Source organism: Drosophila rhopaloa, unplaced genomic scaffold, assembly GCF_018152115.1.
Source record: "Drosophila rhopaloa isolate 14029-0021.01 unplaced genomic scaffold, ASM1815211v1 contig_2, whole genome shotgun sequence".
Lineage (NCBI taxonomy): Eukaryota > Metazoa > Arthropoda > Insecta > Diptera > Drosophilidae > Drosophila > Drosophila rhopaloa.
The window spans coordinates 23,106,068-23,125,787 of NW_025335083.1; the positions used below are offsets into that span (position 1 = coordinate 23,106,068).

General features: G+C 40.7%; 1 protein-coding gene across 1 annotated transcript in view; it reads left to right on the plus strand.

The window, feature by feature from the left end:
- Positions 1-19,720, plus strand: part of LOC108042446 — a 47,940-nt gene that overhangs the window by 25,157 nt on the left and 3,063 nt on the right. The window contains exons 3-7 of the mRNA XM_044459718.1: positions 13,301-13,704; positions 13,840-13,917; positions 15,053-15,185; positions 18,727-19,051; positions 19,119-19,216. Coding sequence (XP_044315653.1) covers positions 13,301-13,704; positions 13,840-13,917; positions 15,053-15,185; positions 18,727-19,051; positions 19,119-19,216 — 1,038 coding nt within the window. The remainder of the gene's footprint in view (positions 1-13,300; positions 13,705-13,839; positions 13,918-15,052; positions 15,186-18,726; positions 19,052-19,118; positions 19,217-19,720) is intronic.

Genomic DNA, 19,720 nt, shown 5'->3' on the forward strand with positions numbered 1-19,720 from the left:
CAATTTGGCGTGCGGAATTTCATTAGAGGCACCGCAGTCGCTGGAGCAGCGAAATCAAAATTTAATTTATGCTGACATTGAAGTGTCTGTGGGGCAATTAAATCGACAGCGGGGCGTGGCAGCCGCCTTCGCTGCCTTTGTGTTGATTAAGTACCGCCGAGCAATATTTTAGCATAATGATGTCCTGGCACGCAGCGTTTTTTTTTTGTGCCAGCTCCTTCGGCAAGCCTTTCACTTTTGAGCACCGCACTTGGGCCAAAGGATTCGGACCGCCTTTGATGGCCTGATGGTCTGATGGCTGCGCCTGATTAGTCGCCCGATTAGCCTTTGTGTCCCGGAATTTACGACAGCTAAGCAAATTTTATTCGAGTTCTTCGACTAATTTGCCGATGGCCTCCTTGATGAACCGTCAACCATTTTGGATTGCACATAATCCAGTTGGGAGAAGGGATCTCGAGCTTACACGCTTACGTTTAATGGCTGGAAATATGTTAGGGGCAATCTAAAAATATATAAATGGATGTACTTTATCCTAGCGTGGGACACTTGTCCTGGCATTATATTTTTTTGGTGCGATTTATCTCCGCTATCAAATACATATTTTGCTAGAGCGGAGTTGCTGAAAAGCGTCTTCGTCGTCGGTAGCAAAAACTTTGTGAACTCTTTTGTTAGCTTAAAGGAGTATTCGACGGCTAAGTAGCAAAAGATGATTTTCCGCAGCTGAAGATACTTTTAAGACTGATTCGCAGCTTTTACTGTTCAGTGGCTTAAAGTACTTTCCGTTTGCTTAAACTACTTTCCAGTTGTTTCTTTTCCGCAGTAACTTTTTAAAAGCTGCATTTCGGTTGTAAGATACTTTCTGCAATTTTAGTAGATACTTTTCTGCGGGTCAACATACTCTTGTATCTGAAAACTGCTATAAAGTTGCTGCCACCTGAATTTATAAAACAGATAGGCTACTTTGATACTCTTTCATTTTACCCATCATTATTCCTTTGTTTTAATTGGCGTTATTTGGCTTTGACAGCTCCTGGACAGTAATTAATTTGATTAAGCCTAAGAAAGCCTTAAAAAAAGCTTTGGCTTTAATTAGCCTAATCTTTCATGTGAGCTGCGTTTCCTACTTTTCCTTTTCCGAATCATATTAACCCAGTCTCTTATTCCCTTTTTGGTCTAATCACAGAAAGAAATTGTACTCTTCACTGGCCGAGTTTCAAAGGGAAACCCTAAACAGCTTTTACTCAAGTCTTATTTAGGAATGATTTTCCTGGCTATTTTTCAATTATTTTGCCATTTCCATTTTTCATCCCTTCGATTCGGTTTTAAGAGCCCGCATCTGTTCGAGTCCGATTTGAAATGCTAGTGAAAGTGGGAGCTGTAATTAAGCTCTACAGCCGATTGGACACGCCCACTTTTAAATCGGCCATTCTACTAATTAAGTGCGAACGATGCTCCACTCATGGAATGACGACTGCTCTGGTTCAGTTTTCCACAGGGATGTGGCGTTGACAATGCGGCATCGTTTACTGATTTTTCAATTGTCCCCAGCCGTCGGCAGGGAAAATCCTTTGTGGCTGGACTAGGACGAAATGGGACTAGAATGCTCACCGTTTCATTGGCATTATGCGGCCACAAAAGTATTCCAGGAATCCTTTTCTCCACCAGGTCCAAGTTCGGGTCAAGTTAAATTATTTTAATGATCAGGGATTACGGGGGAGAGGGTGTCGCATTAGCATGCATTACATCAGGACACACTCGCACGTCTCTCAGGTCCTGTCCGCTCCTCCTATCTGCTTGGTGTGTGTGGGGAAATGAGCATCCTGTAATTACTTTATCCGACATTCGTGTAGGATTTCCACTATTTTCGGCCGGCTTGACATAATAGCAGAGATATTTGCGGGGGGGAAAAAGGGGCCGGGGAAATGATGGAGAGGGGCGTAATTGTAGCCAACGCCAGCCCACACAATTAGACGCCTTGCACATTCTCCAAAGCGACATAAATCATAATTACTGGCTCGACCTTTCCCCACACACACACTCGCACACACACACCTCTCTCTTTCGCTCCATTTGAGTGGGTGGGTGGTGCAGAAATGGGTGGTTGGGTGGCAGTTGGGTGGTGCAAGAGCGCACTCGAGTGAAGACGTTTATTAGGCGACATTACCTCGGCATATAAAGTGCTTTTGGAGGCACTGCGTCCTCGTTCCCGGTGGCCTCCTCCTTTCCTCCTCCATTCGACTCGCTCGAATGTGTTTTCTGGACCACTACAATTGATTGCACTGTGGTTATGGGTCGGGTAATTTGTTGTTGCCGTTTCGGCTTGCTTCCTGTCAACGATTCCCTGGCCTTCTCTTTCTCTTTATTTTCTCCTTTTCTCCAATTCTCCTGGTCTCTAGCTCCCTTGGCGAAAAGTTTCCTTTGCTTTGGTAATGCACCTGATGACAGAGGGTATTGCCAATTTCGACTATTAGTTTGCAACCGGAAATAAAAACCATTTGAAAAATGTTCGGTTCTTAACTGCAAAACAAATATTATTTTAATACAGCCTTAAAGGTATTTCATAAATTTGTTCTCAACAAGTTTTAAATTAATTTCAAATCACTCCAACTTTAGAAGCCTTGCTAATAATACAATAAAGTTAGAAAAGTTGTATGAGCGAGTAAGTTTTTATAACTACAATTTGCAGAACTATTTTATGACATAAATAAAAATAAAACTAAACTAGTGTTTGTTTTATTTCAAATGTTTTTAAAGTAGTCTGTCAAAAAAAGTTTAAAAGTTTTGCAAATTGTCAAGAGTATAAAACATGTTTACTAAAAGAAGAACACTCATTTATTTTACCATCTTAAGTTAATGGCCTAGTAAATTTTTTGCCATTCAAGGGGACTGTTGTATTCGGCTATTGCGGTTTTTCCTCATTTTGTGCTGCTTTATTATTGTTTATTTTTGCTTTTTACTCGTAGCTTTTAGTGGCTCTGTTGGCCATGGCCAAATGAAAATTTAAGAGGCATTCATTATTTATTTAGCCGGTGCTTAATGCTGTTTTTTCACTGTCATCGATTTACGGTGTTGCGGGCTCACTTGTCGCCCACTCTTTTAGTGCCTTTTGATTTAGATGCATAATTAATAGATATTAAATTGTGAAAATGAAATATTCGCGGCTTTTTCGGTTGGTGGCTCTCCGCTAAGTGGTTTCGTTTTGCTGTGATAACTGCTGTTTTAATTTTCGAATTAGGCATTGAATGGCGACACTTATCGCTGTATTTAATATTAACCAAAATCCAATTAGACGCATGAAATGCATTCCCCATAGTTGGCTTGTTGAGGTCGACCGGTTGAATTAAATTCATTAGCCCCATCACACAGCGCAATTAGGGTTCTGTTTGCCCAACAACACATTCAATTATACTATACCAGTGATTGAAATGATCAAAGAAAATAGTTAGCTGCTCAGTTCGAAATGTGAGGCCTACTTTGGCCCGAAGCGAATGGAAACTATGTCAATTATGCCGGCATTATTTAATTAATTCAAAGCATGCTGGAAAGTTGATTATCCGCCTGCCTCCGTTTGCTATTACCAAAGTTTTTATCGAGCCAATTTTGCCAGCCAGAGCAAGCAACCGAAACTTGCTTAATTGTTGCAAAAAGACAAACAGTGGGTGATTTTCCCTGGGGGCGGATGGCAAATGCTTACATAGGTGTAGAGAATAGTTAATTTCCAATTAAAGGCTGCCAAGACTTAAGCCAATAAGGGGTTTCACCCAGTTCAAAGCAGATACAGGTTAATGTCAGGAGTTAGGACTTGTGAGTTAGAGCTTCGGGCCCTGCCACTTGTTGTCTTTGTGCTCCTGTTTGTGTTGTGACAAAGTAAAAAGCCGCAAAATGTGTGCCCACTTCGCCAAAACCATAGCAGTAACCCCAGGGCAGGAGGAAAAACAATAAGAGCTGCCGGAACTCTTTAAAAGAAAAGTTAGCTCGTCGCTTTGCCATTCAAATTAGCCCTCGATCATTTAAAATGCACAGCCACAAAGTGTGTTGGAAAAAGGTCCTGCAGAGAGAACAAATATAGGCTTACCAGTTCGACTTTACATTTTAATAAGTTCGTTTTACCTTAGAAACTTATCAATAAAATGCATATATTATCTAAACATTTAATGGATATTTCCTTATTTAAAAATATATATGATTTATAATCTACATTTATTTGTCTTTCAAGCAATAAACCAAAATAAAGGTTATACTTAATACGAGACATAACTAACATGGTTTCTGATTTGAAACGCAATTACTCTGTTTGAATCTTACCTTATTTTTTTTTAATTATTAAATAACAATTAATAAGGGCATTAAGTTTTCTCTAGTTGTACCTTCTCCGCAGTTTTATTCTGTTCCTGTGTTGAGTTCCGCTGCCGCCTCGTGTTTACATCATTTGCAATTCCCATTCGGCCAAGTTGAAGCAGTCTGGCTTGGACGTGGGGTCTGAGGACCAGGCTCAGGCTCAGGCTCTTAGAGCAGAAAACTAGGTTTCAGGTTAATTAAATTTTATTCTAGTTGCTGGCCAGCCGGAAGAGGCGGTGGTCAGCGGTGGAGGGGGGAGGGTGGAGGATGGTGGTGTTCAGGCCGCAAGTCCCACACAGAATGGCCCTTTCAACTGGCCAGTGGTTCGGGGCAATGGCAGTAAGAGAGCAACCACAACAAACGTTTGTTTCCAGGTGGGAGCCACCGGGCGTATACGTGATGCAGATGGGGCAGACTCCAGAACGCAGTCACCATTGTGTGTGTATATGTATGTGTGCTTTACTTTCTGCCACTTGTTCTAAAATTCATGATGAGCTCCTTATTATAGCTTTGTACTCGAACTTTTTTCTCAAGAGCCAAAGTTTTCTATTTTCCGCCGTTGTTGCTTGTTTTGTATTGTTTCAAGCCGAAAGGTGGTGGCAGCAATTGAGTCGGTTTTTGTTATTATTTTTTTGCAGCTCTGGCAAAAGTTTTCAAAATGCAATCGATCCGAGTTGAGTCGGTAGTTTGTGGCAAAGGGGAAATGAACCTCAAGCGGAAAGAGGTTTCAGATCGCTTCCGGTTTCCTCGGCTCAAGTATTCAAATATTTAAGCTGAACTTAGTTGAATGTCGCTCATTAATGCTTTAAAATACATTTTTCAAGTACCACAACATACTTTTTATACCCTTGCAATTCTAAAGCTATTTGGCTGAAATTTGGGAACAATCGGGAAAAGGGGAAATAAAATAATAACTTGTTGTTTCCTAACATATAACCATATTCTCCGAGAATCGGTTTTGTTTACTGTTTCCATAGGAACGATTAAAAAATGTATCGAAAAATCAAAACATAGACCATCTAGTTTTTGTAAAAGCTGCAAGAGTATATAAACTTTGGCTTGGGTTTTACTAAGTAAAATAATACCAAATACATTCATTTCTCTTTTAAATTTCTTCGCTTGAATAGAAAAATGACTTGGCTTTTTTGTACAATGTGCCGTCGCATAATATATTCAATTATCCTTAGAAAAGGGTTGCACTTGCCAAACTACAAGGCACTGCAAGTGCGATAAGGAGCTCAAAGGGCGTCAGGATGCCAGGATGTCGGGATGCCAGGACACTGGAACGGCAGGATAGCAGGGGCAAGAACAGAAACAATCATCCATCAGCGGACGCAGGATAATGCAATTGAGCAGCAGCTGTCTGCTTGGACACGCCCCCACTTGTCACGCCCCACCCGCCGCCCTCATCCTTGCATCCTTGAAGAGCTGAGCAAAGCACAAGATAACGGAGCCAAACTGACACAATGATGAAAGTGTGACAATGTAAATAGTCACAAACACACACTCTTACCCACACGTTCGTGCGGAAGGAGATAAAGAAAGGGTCAAAGGAAGGGGCGGTGTGGGCGTGGCAGGACGTGCGTGGCTTAGCACAACATTTCCGCTTTCGTTTTCCATCTGTTAGAGCATCAAATTCTTTGCTCTTCCTTTTGGCGTGCAATTTTCCATTGGAAAACGAAGCAAGCACTTGATGCATGTCTCTTTCACTATGTGTTTGCACTGCGAAAAGTAAGAGAAGAATGCAGCAGCTAATCTACATTTTTTTGTTTTTCTCATCAATATTAACAATATTAACAATAAACTTAATGTATTCTAGTGGTCAACATAAGGTTATGTCGGCAAATATTAGTTTGACCGCATATTTAATTATTACATGTTTTACCAATTCTATACATTCTCGATAAATAAAAGACCAGAAGTGCAGGCCACTAAGCATGAGTTTTCATTGTAAGCGCTTTTCAAACAGCAGGGCGCTTCAAGGCTTTTAATTTATATTTTAATAGCGAAATATTATAAACGAAAACCACATTTTCATAAAAACTGGCACAGGTAGAATTAAAGTGAAAAGCACTCAACTTGAATTTTGTAAGCTTTTTTGTAACAGAACCCTGCAGTTTGGCCTTGTAAATGTTTTAATCTGTTCGGAAAAAAGCCATTGAAAAAGGTCCTTATAACAAAATGAAGCTATTAGAGCGGTGATTTTTTTCCCAGTATACTCATGTGCATATGTGTAAATGTGCGTGGATGAAATTGAAGCATTACATTGTCGACTGCTGATGCTGATGGCATGCTGTTGCTCCTGTTCCTGTTCCCGTTTCTGCTCCTGCTCCTTCGATTCTCCTGACACCTTTCAGGATTCAAGGGAGATGGGGCAAGGACGCAAAAGGACCCAACGTGAACCTAATCCCGGCCAGCAACGCTCGCTAGAAATGGAGTTGCCAGGTTGCAGGTCCTGGTTTAAGTCCTGCCTTTGCATCCCGGCAGTTGGCCTCATTTGCAGCTTTCGAGTTGCCGCCTCGTTACACGTTAGCTTGTTATGCTTTTATGGCGGTCCTTGTACTTTTTCCATTATGCCAGCAAGTGTTGTTCTTCCTGCAGCTCCTGCTGCTCCTCCTGCTCCTCTTAACCCTTCCTGCTCCTGGGCCCATCCCTTTGCGTTGCTGTCCTTGGGCTTTTATTGCATGTTTTATGGAAATTTTCAAACATTAGACGCACTCTGTACATCAAACGCATTTAACGCATTTCAGGTCTTTCACTCTAGGGCTACTTTGGCCCACTCCGCCCACTGAGCTTGTGTGTCCTTCGTGTATGCTGTCAGCCAATTTAGATGCCCCAAAACGCACCTACGCAAAGTTATGTGCATGTCCCTACAACTGAATATCTGTATTACTGCACTGAGGGAAAGCATAGTGGGAATGCTGATTTTGGTCATGTTTCATTCACGAAGTTGAGTATAATATTAATACAGCATTACTTACGTATTTATAATGCTCTACATTCTTTATATCAAATATATGCTCATTATCATTACAATTTAAGATCATTGTTTTTAACAAAAGTGTGTGTGTATACATATTAATTGTTTGCTGAGTAGATCCACTTATATTCTTTTAAAATAACAACGTTTCATTTGTTATTGGAAAATATTTATATTTGACTTACATTTTAAAATACAGTAAATATTAAATATATAAATATAATTAATTATGTAAAATATATACACATGTATGTTCGGTAATGTTCGATTGCGAAACCCAAGATAAATACAAACATATATTTTTGAAAACAAGGTTTACTTATATTACATTTCCTTGAAAATTGTTTTCCGTGTACTGGTGGGTCTTATTTTCCCTCCCATTTAAATCTCATTCCCCTTGTGCCACGTAGCTGTGCATTTTGGCTTTTCGAACATGGAACACAAACTGCTAATTTGGTTTGATGTATTGCTCCAGAGACATCCATCAGCAGCTGAAGCTCCGGTTCTCAGCTCTTGGTTCTGGGTCCTGGGTCTTGGGTCCTCCGATCCCCAATCCCCGAGCTATTCCTCAGAACAATGAATGCCACGGGCCTAAAACCAAAATTGATTATGTGAAATTTGTCTGACGGTGCGTTAGTGCGTCTCTGCTTTGTGTATGTCTGTGTTGGCCACAAAAATGTTTCCAGCCGTCTTTCCGAAATCGATTCTTTGGGGAACTATTTGCAGCACTTGTTTCGATTTGCGTTTGCATATGGAATGGGAGCAGACAGATTCCATTCGATTCAGATTGAGTACTAGCCTTGAACAAATAGGAATAGAGCTGGCCCATGATTAAGCAACCAGAAAAAGAACTCTGGCTGACTTTTAAAAGGAATTATGATTATCGAATTTTGGAAAATACTGTTAAGGTAGAGTGCATGTAACACATTCCTAATTAAGGACAAGACTGTTCATTGAGCACTGTTTAGAAGAGCTATGTGGTTAGATTAACTTCTGAACTTAACAAAGTCAAAAATCCCAATAAAAGTTATGACAAAATGGATAAAGCCATTAAAATTTGTAATTAAAAATCACAATATTGCCTTGTTTATTTTCTATATCTCACATCGCTTTTTAACCTTTTTTTGCCTGATCTGTAGAATGTCTGCTGGCAGCACTAGTAAATTTAAGCCGTGACATTGCCTCAATTAAATGTCATTTAATAAACTGGCCGGCTTGTGCACATAATTGACACACAATACGCATTTGTGCGTTCATCTGTTAAACTGCATGAAAAACAGTTCAAACGCAAGCACAAGTTATAAACAGGATTTAATCTTCTCACCTGGTGCCCCGAATAAATGCATTAAACATGTTCACCTGAGTGGCGAGTTAATCGACTCTTTTTTTTTTGGTAAATTGTTACCGTCAAATTGCATCAATTAAATGACATTTCAATGGGCCTGTTTTTTTAGTAGCAATACGGGTCGAACCCTTTGCTTGAAATATTATTGTTGGTTGGGTTAATTTAATCAATCCGGCGGCACAAATGCTATTAATTTTGAGCGGTATAGAGGGCTGGCTATAAATTCATTTATAACTTTGATACGGGACATGTCGAATGGCCACACAATGTTTGTCCGAGTCAAATCCACTTTCACTTGACACATAAATTGAGTTAAAAGGAAAATGCCAAATTGAATTTTATTTACGTTGAACATTCACGCTCGATTTCACACACGAAACAAATCCGCTCTCTGGCAAGAGGAAAATAAAGGAAAAGCCGAAATAAAAAAAAGAAAAGAAAAACGAAATCTGGGCAGTGAAAAGGGGGAGGGGGGTTTTTCAAAACACGTGTGTGTGTGTGGGCTTGTGAAAAGCACTGCTGAGCCGGGGGATTCTTAAAGTCAGCAAAATGAAATTTACATGAGGCCCTGTGCCGCATCTCATTGTTATGCCAAGACATTGTCGTCATCAAATTATGGGCATGTAAAAATAGTTGCCATCCTCGGCCATATTGTTCGGCATTATGTAAATCCCGTCCGCCTCCCATGAACACGCCTTTAATTGCAGGGGGCAAAGGATCGGGATGCGGGTCTTTATGACCGACATTACACGAGTGTTAACGATGACAATGAGCGGCCAGGATTCGAGGTCCTGCCACCTACCACGTGAGCCCTTCGGAACGTGAGCTGAGTCCCGGACGCGGCACTCGGAACTCCGGACTCATTATAATTCGTCTGGTGTTTTGCTATTTTTATAGACACTTGCCACTCCGTTGGGACTGCCGAGCATGGAGCACCCGGCTGAGTCACTTCATAAATAATCAGATTTCTCCGCTGGCAGCAGATGAATCCGAGGAAGCGTTTATTGAACCCAGTCCAACTCGTCTTAAAGAACAGTCTCCGTTCGCCGGCTGTCGCCCCCAGTTTTGTATATTCATATCCGAAAATTGTATATGCTCAGGCGGCGCTAAGCCAGACAGAGCCTGACAAACCCATGGGTAGTTTTCAATTGCCTGCCATTTCAATTTATTTTCTTGTTTTCCCCCAGCCTCCCCGCTCCCCGACCCTCGCACCCCGCAGCTACCAGACTTGACATTAGGCGACATTTTTTGTTTGGCTCGGCACTCGACTCTTTAAATAGAACATTCTGTCAACAGGGGGACACGAATGGTGTTCTGGAAAGGGTTCATCTGGGGAGATTCTTTTATCTTATAATATTTTTAAATATATAGATCTTGTGTTTAATGAATAGTTCATACAGTAATCATAAAAGACAATTAACATGATCGTAGATTTATGATAATGTTAGCTAAAGTTACTATTTTGTCTGGGAGTCCTATTCCCTACGTTTTATAGCCATTTAATTGGCTGATTAGTAAAAATAAAATATATGTTAAATAAAAAAAAAACTTTTTTGTAAACCTGTTTTTTCCTATTACAATAAATAACCCAAAATTTTGGAAGGCAAACATTCAACTGTATTTATTTTATTTTATATCAGCAAAATCATTATCCTCCATTTTCCATCACCAAACTTGTATTTTTATATACGCTTTTAAGTTGCTAGCACAAGTTAAAACTCAGATGTAAACTAAATCGAATCTAACTACAAACTAACCACATTTAACTCAGCTTAATAGTAGCTTTAATTGCTTTAACTGGCTGCATAAGAACCATTAGCGCAACCTGCAACTTCAAAGAGCTGACAAGCGAAACACCCAAACCAGATACCGCATTGAAATGGATTGCAGGAACGTCTAGTGCACATCCAAATGTTTGGCAGGATCCTCCGCTTGTTCGCTCCTTTTGTTTGCCTTGCTTGTCTAGTATTTTGCTGTTATTTTTGTCATTTTAAGTGCTTTGCCAAATGCACACGAATCGCTGCAGGCGCCTCACGAATATTTCGCCGAAACACTTGTGGCAGATGTGTGTGTGAGTGTGTGTGTTTTTTGGGAAGAAGTGGAGGGGCAGGATCAGAAGCAGGAGGAGGAGGTCCTGCCCGGAAGCGGACTGGGTGGGGTTAGAGGGGAGCGGGTCGTGGAAAAGTGGTCGCGACCTACGGAAAACATTGGCCAAAAACACAAAACGCGGCGACCAACTTTTAGCCGCCTTTGGCTGCACTGCGAAATCAGTTTTTGGTTTTTGCCAGGGGTGTTTCCCCCCCAACCCCCCTCCCCCCCTCAAAAATAGGCTCGAAAAAAGAATTTGCTATAGGAAGTACTCAAAAAAACTTTGCGGCTTAGTGAAAAATAAAAACACAACACAAAACACGCAAAACAACAGAGCTCACTGCTGTTTTATTTGCTTAAATTTGTTTAGCAAGTTTCGCAGTTTTTGTGGCCATTTCTCCCCCGAAACTTTTGAAGCGGTTCCGGATCGGATCGAAATGGTATGGTAAAACAACATGCCAATGATGAAGTTATTGATGGTGATGATGGAAAATTGCTTTCGCAGCTGCTATTGCAGATGGCAGGGAAAATGTCTGGGAATTTCCCTACAGCGTTGCGTTTACCATCGAATTTTCCTTTGAGCATTTAGGTGGAAAAATTCCATTCGCGGGTGAGGGCATATCACTCATTCGCAGCGTTGCAGACACAGATTTTTGCGTTCCTTTTTTCGTTGTGCACACTTTCTTGTTGGCGACAAACAATAAAATACAAATTTGCTACTTTACTTTACAGCAGCGCATAAAAAAAAACAACAAACGGAAAGCATTTCCATGACCTCATGTGGTGAACCCAGACGACTCGCAGTCGGCATCCAAAAGGGGCGGCATGGGCGGTGGGCGGAACCTTTAAGTAGGTCGCAGCAAAATAAAAAGTTTGTTTGCCAGAGCCCTCCATTCGAGTGTACGCATAAAACATGGGTTCGGCGTCGACCCACGAACGGCAGGATACCCTAGAAGGTCGCAGGACGAAGGGCGAGGCTAGATAATCCCAGGAATTGACTGAAAATTATGTGAAAATAGGAACAGGATTAAAGAAGTTGCAGCTGCCTGTTTAAGCAGTGCCAACAAAATCATGTTACTAAATTTATGGGAATGTGGACAAATTTGTAAGAAAAGGCAATACCAGCATCTTTTGATTAATACGGAATTTAAAGAAAATTTAAATGTACTTTTCAGAGCTTAAAAATATAATATAATGGAAAAATAAATAAATTATTATGATGCCCAAAAAGCCTTTTAAGAAGGTGTGAACATACTCTTGAATTTTTAATAAACAGCAACGCCTAAACTAATAACGAAAAAATGCCATAAAAAATAAAATTTCATATTCAAAAGCCTGATATTTAATACACACGAAATGTTTGAGCCTGAAATTCCCTGAGGAAGCTCTGAAAAATTCTATTTCAACTTTATTGCCAACTTCAAACTCAATCCAATATCCCCAATTTCCCGGCTCTCAGCTGGGCATTTTCCAGCCACCCCACTCCTCCCCTTCGACTGCCGCTCGTCCACATCAAATTCCCTGTTGATTTGAATTTAAAAGTAATTTTTTTTCTGCTTTACTTTTTTTTAGTTGGCATATTTTCAAATATTTTCCGTCGTTGCTGTCGAGACAACATGGCGGATGCTTAATATTTCGTTTTGACTTTATTTGCAGCTTGTTGCACATTATTTCTCCCATTTTGTTCTGTTTATTGTTTTGCTGCGCACAAATTGAATTTGTCACTTTGGCTCTTTGGATACGCTTAAATTGTCGCCGCGGAAAATGGAATGCCGAATTGATATGCAAAATATTTGTGCACATATGCAGTGGGTGATAAAAATGCGAAGCGCTAATAAATTGAATGCAAATTGTGTGTCCGCCCGAAACTTTAAGTCAAAACGGAATTTATTTGCTTAAATTCTGCGAGTGGCGGGCGGAAAGGAAGGATGGAAGTGAATTGAATTGAAGTTACTTTGTGGTCGGCGAGGGGAAGCAAAAAGTTGTGGCGAAAGTGGTTACAAATCAAATCAAAAGACCCAGCAAGATGAATGGCCACAGGGAAGGGGGAAGCCGACCGAGTTATAAATTCATTTGGCCAACAAGGAAAAGAAGCCGAACAGCAAGGCACCATACTCCTTACACAAGGAAAATAAAGTTAGTTTAATGTTTTTGGCAAGAAAATAACATTATTTTAAGAAATATTTATTCAGAAAAGTGTTGTAACTGAAACTTAAGAAATAGGACATAGATTGAAAGCCTTATTTTAAAGTTAAGCCAACAATTTCATTTATTTGTTTCTTTTTTTGCAAATGTCTGTCAATACAATTTCCCTTTAAAGTCTCCTGGTTTTTATTTTACAAAAATAAAGGAAAGAAGGCAATAACCAATTAAAATAAAGGAGATAATATGGCAATTAATATTGGTTAACAATGGCATTTTTATAATTCTTTAATACTAATATTAATAAACTTTTAAAGAACATAGATAAATACAAATTTTCAGAGTGCATTTCATCCTTTTTCCGTTTCCTTGACGCCTGCTCACCCTCTTCTTTTGTGTTTTTCCAGGACTTGGTGCTGTGGCTGCCTTCGCTGGGCAACCGGATGACTCCAGTGATGGTCCAACCCTGTCGACATTCCTGTCATCATCACCGTCGCCATCAGCGGCATCATCCCCATCCCCATCCTGGTCCTCGTCCTCGTCGTTTGCGGCGGCGAATGGGCCACAAACGGAAGCCACGAATCACACTTTCAAGAGTTTAGCCTTCCTGGACGCGTCCTTTGGCTCCGATCTGTTTGCCCAGGACGCGCGGGAGAGGGATCGGGAGGGGGAGGGGGTGGCGGACTCGGACGCGGACTCCTCGCAGTCGCTGCCAATTTTCGACTTTGGCATGCCGCGCAACATCACCGGACGCACTGGCCACACGGAGGCCATAATTAAATGCCGCGTGGACAGTCTGCATGATAAATCGGTGAGTCCTGGAATCAACCCCTCCGGTTTCTCGGGGGAAAAGTGATGAAGATGCGTGCCAAGGACATCGAGTATATATCATATGGATGCGCACTCGTTAATCAATTTTCTGTCTCTCCTCTTCCCTGCTCAACAGGTATCCTGGATACGGAAACGTGATCTGCATATCCTGACCGTAGGCACCGCCACCTACACCTCCGACAAGCGATTCCAGGTGGGTCAATTTCGGCGGGGACATCATGTATTCCCTTACTAATTGAATGCGATGGTTAACTCTGGGCCCCAAAGTCAGCACATACAGTGGGTTGAGGCAATCTGACCGGGTTGACTGGGAGACAGGGAATAATATCCTGAAAGGCATTTACCGGCAAAGTAGGGGACTCTTAACAAATTGAATGTGACCGGTACAAAAGTTGGTTTCCTTACGCCAAAGTTGGCTTATATCCTTGTAACTGAATGGATTTCAGGCTCTTCTATAAACTGAAGAGTAGCTTAAAATGATTAATTCCCAGGTAATGTCAAAAGGAATACACTTAGTTGGTGCTTTAAATAATAAATAGGTTTGAAGAATTTTCTGAGTAATAATTTTATGATTATTAAAAAAAAGTATATCAAATATTAAAATGTGAGTTCTCAACTAATGGTAAATTTAAACTTATATTTATTAAAGAATACAAAAGTATAGACTCAAAACCATGAAAGATTTCCCTGAAAAAACAATCAATTATCCATATCTAGCCTTGTCAAAGGAATATTTCCGCATAATCCATGGGCTATAGAACAATCTATCATCCTAATTTTAAAGCAACTTTTTGAAAAGTGAACGACCTGCAAATCTATACCAATAAACCAAATGAAATCCCCAGATTCAGCCACAGATTAGCTGCAAAACATAACAAATCCCGACAAACTTTCCACCCAACATCAGGCACCATGTAAAAGTTAACTCCGGCTCTCAGGGGGAATTATGGTTATAAAGCCACTTTCATTATGCATGTATAAACGATATTTCAATGGCTAATCCAACTCATAACTCAGGACGATTCCGCACTTCCACCTCTCGTCCTCGTTTTCGTGCCCACTGTGCTGCAGTTGCAAACAAACCGGCAAACAAACAAACAAATAGCAATTGTATAATTGCTTAATTTCCATGAAAAAATAAAAACACGATTGAATGGAAATTCAAATTTGCAGCCTTGCAAATTGTTGCCTTAAAAGCGAATAATTATTCCGCCGAGACTGACAGGGCGAATTGAATTAAAAAACTTCCAGTTGAATAATGAAAACTGAAATCTGTAAAGTCTGTGGAGTGAAATTGAAACTGAAATTGTGTGAATTGTGCCGTGCAGGTGACCGAATCGAAGGATGCCAGGGAGTGGACTCTCCATGTGAAATCCCCGCTGGCCAAGGACAGTGGCATCTACGAGTGCCAGGTGAACACGGAGCCCAAAATGTCGATGGCATTCCAGCTGAACATCATCGGTGAGTATGGGATCTCAAACGTATTTCACTCTGCATGAATTTCGTTTTTGGCTGCGATGATTATTGTATTTGTTTTACCTTGTCGCCCCTGGGTTTATTAAAAATGTTAATTCGGTTTTCGGCAGCTCCAGTGGAGCTCTTCGCAATTATGATTATTTCATCCGATCTGAAGGGACCGGTTTTCGGTTTGTTTCAGTTCGACCGCCTCTAGGCATACATTTTTAATTTCGCATTTCGGCCCATAAATAAATAAACAAATAAAAAGCGAGGTTGAGGATCCTGGTTTCCCCGGTTTTGTGCCGCAGGTCCTCGGCTCGAATGGAGCCGGGTTAATTAGCATGTCAACCCGGCGGGATTACGGGCACCGATTGGAATGTATTCAGCGCTTTAATGAGCCATGCATAATGCGTGTGTCCGCATATAATTAGCTGGCAGTGTGTCACCCGTCCGGTTTCCTGTGTCCCATCGAAAACAATGTCTATTGTTTGCATAGGTGACTTCGAAATCCACCGGTAATGATTAATTGATGATCGCATGATTACGGATTGGCATAATGGTATGCAGCTGCTCCAGTAGATTGAAATAGTTGAAGGCTTTAAAGTGTTAGTCCATTTTAGATGATTGATATTATCTGTTTTTCTTGAAGAATATGTATATAAAACAATTACAGTTCTTTTCTTTTTTTCTCTTTATTTGTTTGTTTATAAAAACCCCCTGCTACCCACGTCTCATCATTTTAATCCCACCCCCATAAATGTTCTTATGATAAATAGCGCAAATGAACTCCCCTTCCTTCGCTTTTGAATAATAATTTAGCTGCACATAATGTAATTCCTTCGATCTCCTGATTGCCTCATTGTATCGCCGTCAGTTCGCAATCTCAATCCGTTTAAAAAACAATCAATTTGCATATTGATTTTAATGGGCTGCCAAGCAACTTTTGAGTTTAAGGCAATGCCATTAAGATGGCAATTGCTTGGACTTTAAATCACTGGCTCGATAAGGCGGTGGATAAATGGAGTGTCGGGTGGGGGATTAAGGAGTAGTAAAGGACATTTCCGAACTGAGCTGCTGACAGGACCTGTCGGCATCTGGTGTCAGCCACTTATGCAAATCAGTCGGCAATGGTTTTTAAGTTTCATATTATGCACTTGGGCTCGATGCATTTTATTCTGTCTTTCTGTCACTGCTTTATTTTCCTTTTGTCCATCGCCCTTTTCTGATTTCCTGCTCCGACGCTTACAAACGAATTTCCGATTACATTTTCTTCATGGCCGTATGCATTTTAATTTACGTTAATGAAACAATTTCCAAAGGAGCATGACAGGAGTGGACAGTGGCCGGTGGACAGTGGTGACAGCCTGGCAAACTGGCTGCGTCCTTAATAACATTATCGGCATACGTGTCGAATGAGTGACTTTCGCAAGGCGCTTAACTCTTTGCTCCCCTTCGTTATTTTTTATTTTTTATTTTCCTGCTCCTGTTTCTGTTTCTGTGGCTCCTTCACTCGTTGTTGCGGTGCATTGCATTTAATTAATGTCATTATGCAAATTTATGCGTCCCACCAAACGACTTTATTTTTCTCTCAACGTTTTGCATTTTTCTCGTTTTTTTTCGGAAAAGAGATTTATGCCTGATATAAATTTTGCCTGGGCGGTGCGTTCACCAAAGGATCCGTAAAATATCAAAAATTAATATGCATAAAGTATGCCCTAAGATGACAATTTAAAAGGTTGTATTTATGTACGCATAATTTAAGAAAAAATATATACCATATTTCAACTGCAATTAGCGGCATAATTGATTGTTTAATCCTTTCAGAAAAGGACAGAAGTTGCGCATTGCGCACAAATATTGTTCAGCCGGTCGGTCACAGAATTTAAAGAAATATTTTTGAAAGGCTACCATTTTCCTCACATTTTATTTTTTGTTTGCTTACGGTACTTAAAATATTTATTTTGGGAATTAAATGCAAAGATTTCCATGCTTGCACTGCATTTCGCTTAACTGTTTTTTAACATTTTTATATCACACATTTCTGCTCGCTTTCAAATCTCATCACGATTTTCCCAGCGTTTAATATGGCTATTGCCTTGATTCCAATTCTAATTTCACGACCTCCTAACTGGTAATTACAGCCATTTGACCTTAGAGAAAAGCCACGTTTTGCCCTGCAACTCATTTGGTTGTTGTGTTGGCAGGCGCATTGCATTTTATTTTCATGAAATATTTAAATTAAAAAACTTCATGCGCCGCCACACAAAATGCACGCAGAACTTTAGCGACAGCTGCTGAAAAATGAAGGAAAAATGAAAATCTGAAATGAAATGAAAAACAGTGAGAGGCAGTGGAAAAATTGTTGCTGCAGCTGCCTGTCTCTGTCTCTGTCTCTTACTGGATTTTCTCTTTCCCTCTCGCCGCCGGGTGTTAATTGCCTTTAACGCAGTGACACTACACAAACACTCTCGAAAAAAGGGGGCGTGGCTGGGGGCCAGAAGCAGATACAAATACATACGCACTTAATGGCGCTATGGGGATTTTTAAACTCACACTTTCCACATATGCCACAGACGCAAACAAACAGACGGAGAAAAGCCAGCGAGAAAATGGGGATGAGGCACGTGGAATGCAGTGAGATCTGTAGCAGACGCTTTAACCCCTGAAACCCCCTCCCCTCCCCTCACCACACGGGTAACCCCTGAGCACGCTGCGACCCATGTAATCATCATCATATGCACTTTTATGAGCTGCTCCACACAACGCCGGTGGCCACAGTGGGTTAAACTGGGTGAAGGAAGGGGAAAGAATAAACCAAAAATTATCTTTTTATGAAAATAGCCTTTGATATACTTAAAATATTAGCAATAAAAACAAAACTCATCAGGGTTAAATTAAGAAAATAACAAATCTTAGCAATGATTACTTAAGATCTTACTTTTGGGTTTCCCAAAACACTAGACTTAAAACCCTAAAAAACAATCTTAGACACTAAATGATTTGCTCAGGTCTTAGCTTAATATGTATAAATATAAAAAATATAGTTAATCTGTAAGATCCTCAATCCCTCAACAAATTCCTGTGACCCAAAAAAATAAGTGCTGTAAAACCCACAGTGCCGCTGCTGAGTTTTTATTTCATTTCGGCCACGCGTGTCTCCTGTTTTTGGGTATATTTTTTAATTATTATTATTTGCACAGTCCAATGCATAATAAATATTATTATTAACCCAGTTTCCCAGCAGCCGCGTGTATGACTACTCTCCATATGGATGTGCCCACACCCAGTCATATAAGTTTATTTACGTGTGTGTGGTGTGATTTTGCCACCAACTCCCCCTCAATTCAGCCTCATCCTCAGCCTTTTTACCGGGCTTACTTAAATTTAGTGCAATTGAAAAGTTATTCCATAAAGTTTTATGATTAAAAGTTTTTATGTGCAGTCAGTTGGTTGCGAATTCGTTTTACGAGCGATTGCCCCAAATTGATTTTGGTCGCCCACCTAGAATGCATGTTTTCAATTCATTTGTGGCTTGTTTTTGCAGAAATTTCGCCGGATGCCAAGGCGGTTATCAGTGGTCCGCCCGATTTGCACTTCAAGGCGGGCAGTGCCATAATCCTCAACTGTCTGGTGCAGCAGCCGTCGGTGAAGGACATCGGTCCGATTTACTGGTATCGCGGCGAGCACATGATCACACCCTTCGACGCGGACGATGGCCAGCCAGAAGTGCCGGTTAGCAGGCAGAAGTCCAATGGCAGGATCCCCGAGGACGCATCCCTGAATGACGTAATGAGCGAGGTGGACCTGCAGAAGGAGTTCGCCACCCGCATCGCCATGGAATCGCAGCTGGGCGATACCCTCAAGTCCAGGTGGGTGTGCCGCCGACCACGACCCTAATTGAGTTGTTTTCAGTGTGTCCTCCTTAATCCTCTGCAGGCTCCGCATCTCGAATGCCCAGACCACGGACACCGGCAACTACACGTGTCAGCCAACGACGGCCAGCAGCGCCAGTGTCCTGGTCCATGTGATTAATGGTAAGTCTGGGGAGAGTAAGCGAATGTGGCCTACACTCAGGAAAAAGTTGGTTCAGCTTACCACTCAAAAAAAATTTCGTTTTTTCATTACTTTTCATTACTCTTTAATAAAGTAAAATATAATTAAATAAAGATACAAAATTTTCACTTTAAGGAGATTCCAATTAAAGCTTAATAATAAGCAGTTATTTTATAAGGGATATTTAATTTATATCTTATCTGAAATCCATAAATATTGAAAGACAAAATATAATGCTTTAAAAACACATATAATAGTTTAAATATCATTGCCAACAAAGTATCCATTTTATTTGCTATTAAATCCTCTTTGGTATAAAAACAATATAAACTATTTGTTTAAGTGTAGACAGCCTCTGACTTTCGTCTCAGGTGCTGCCAGCTCGGCATAAGCCTATCAGTTACACTGGCAGCTAGAAGTTGTTGTCCCAGCTCCAAAGAAAAGGGCTTCCCGAGGAGAACTTAACTCCCAAAAGCCAACTATCA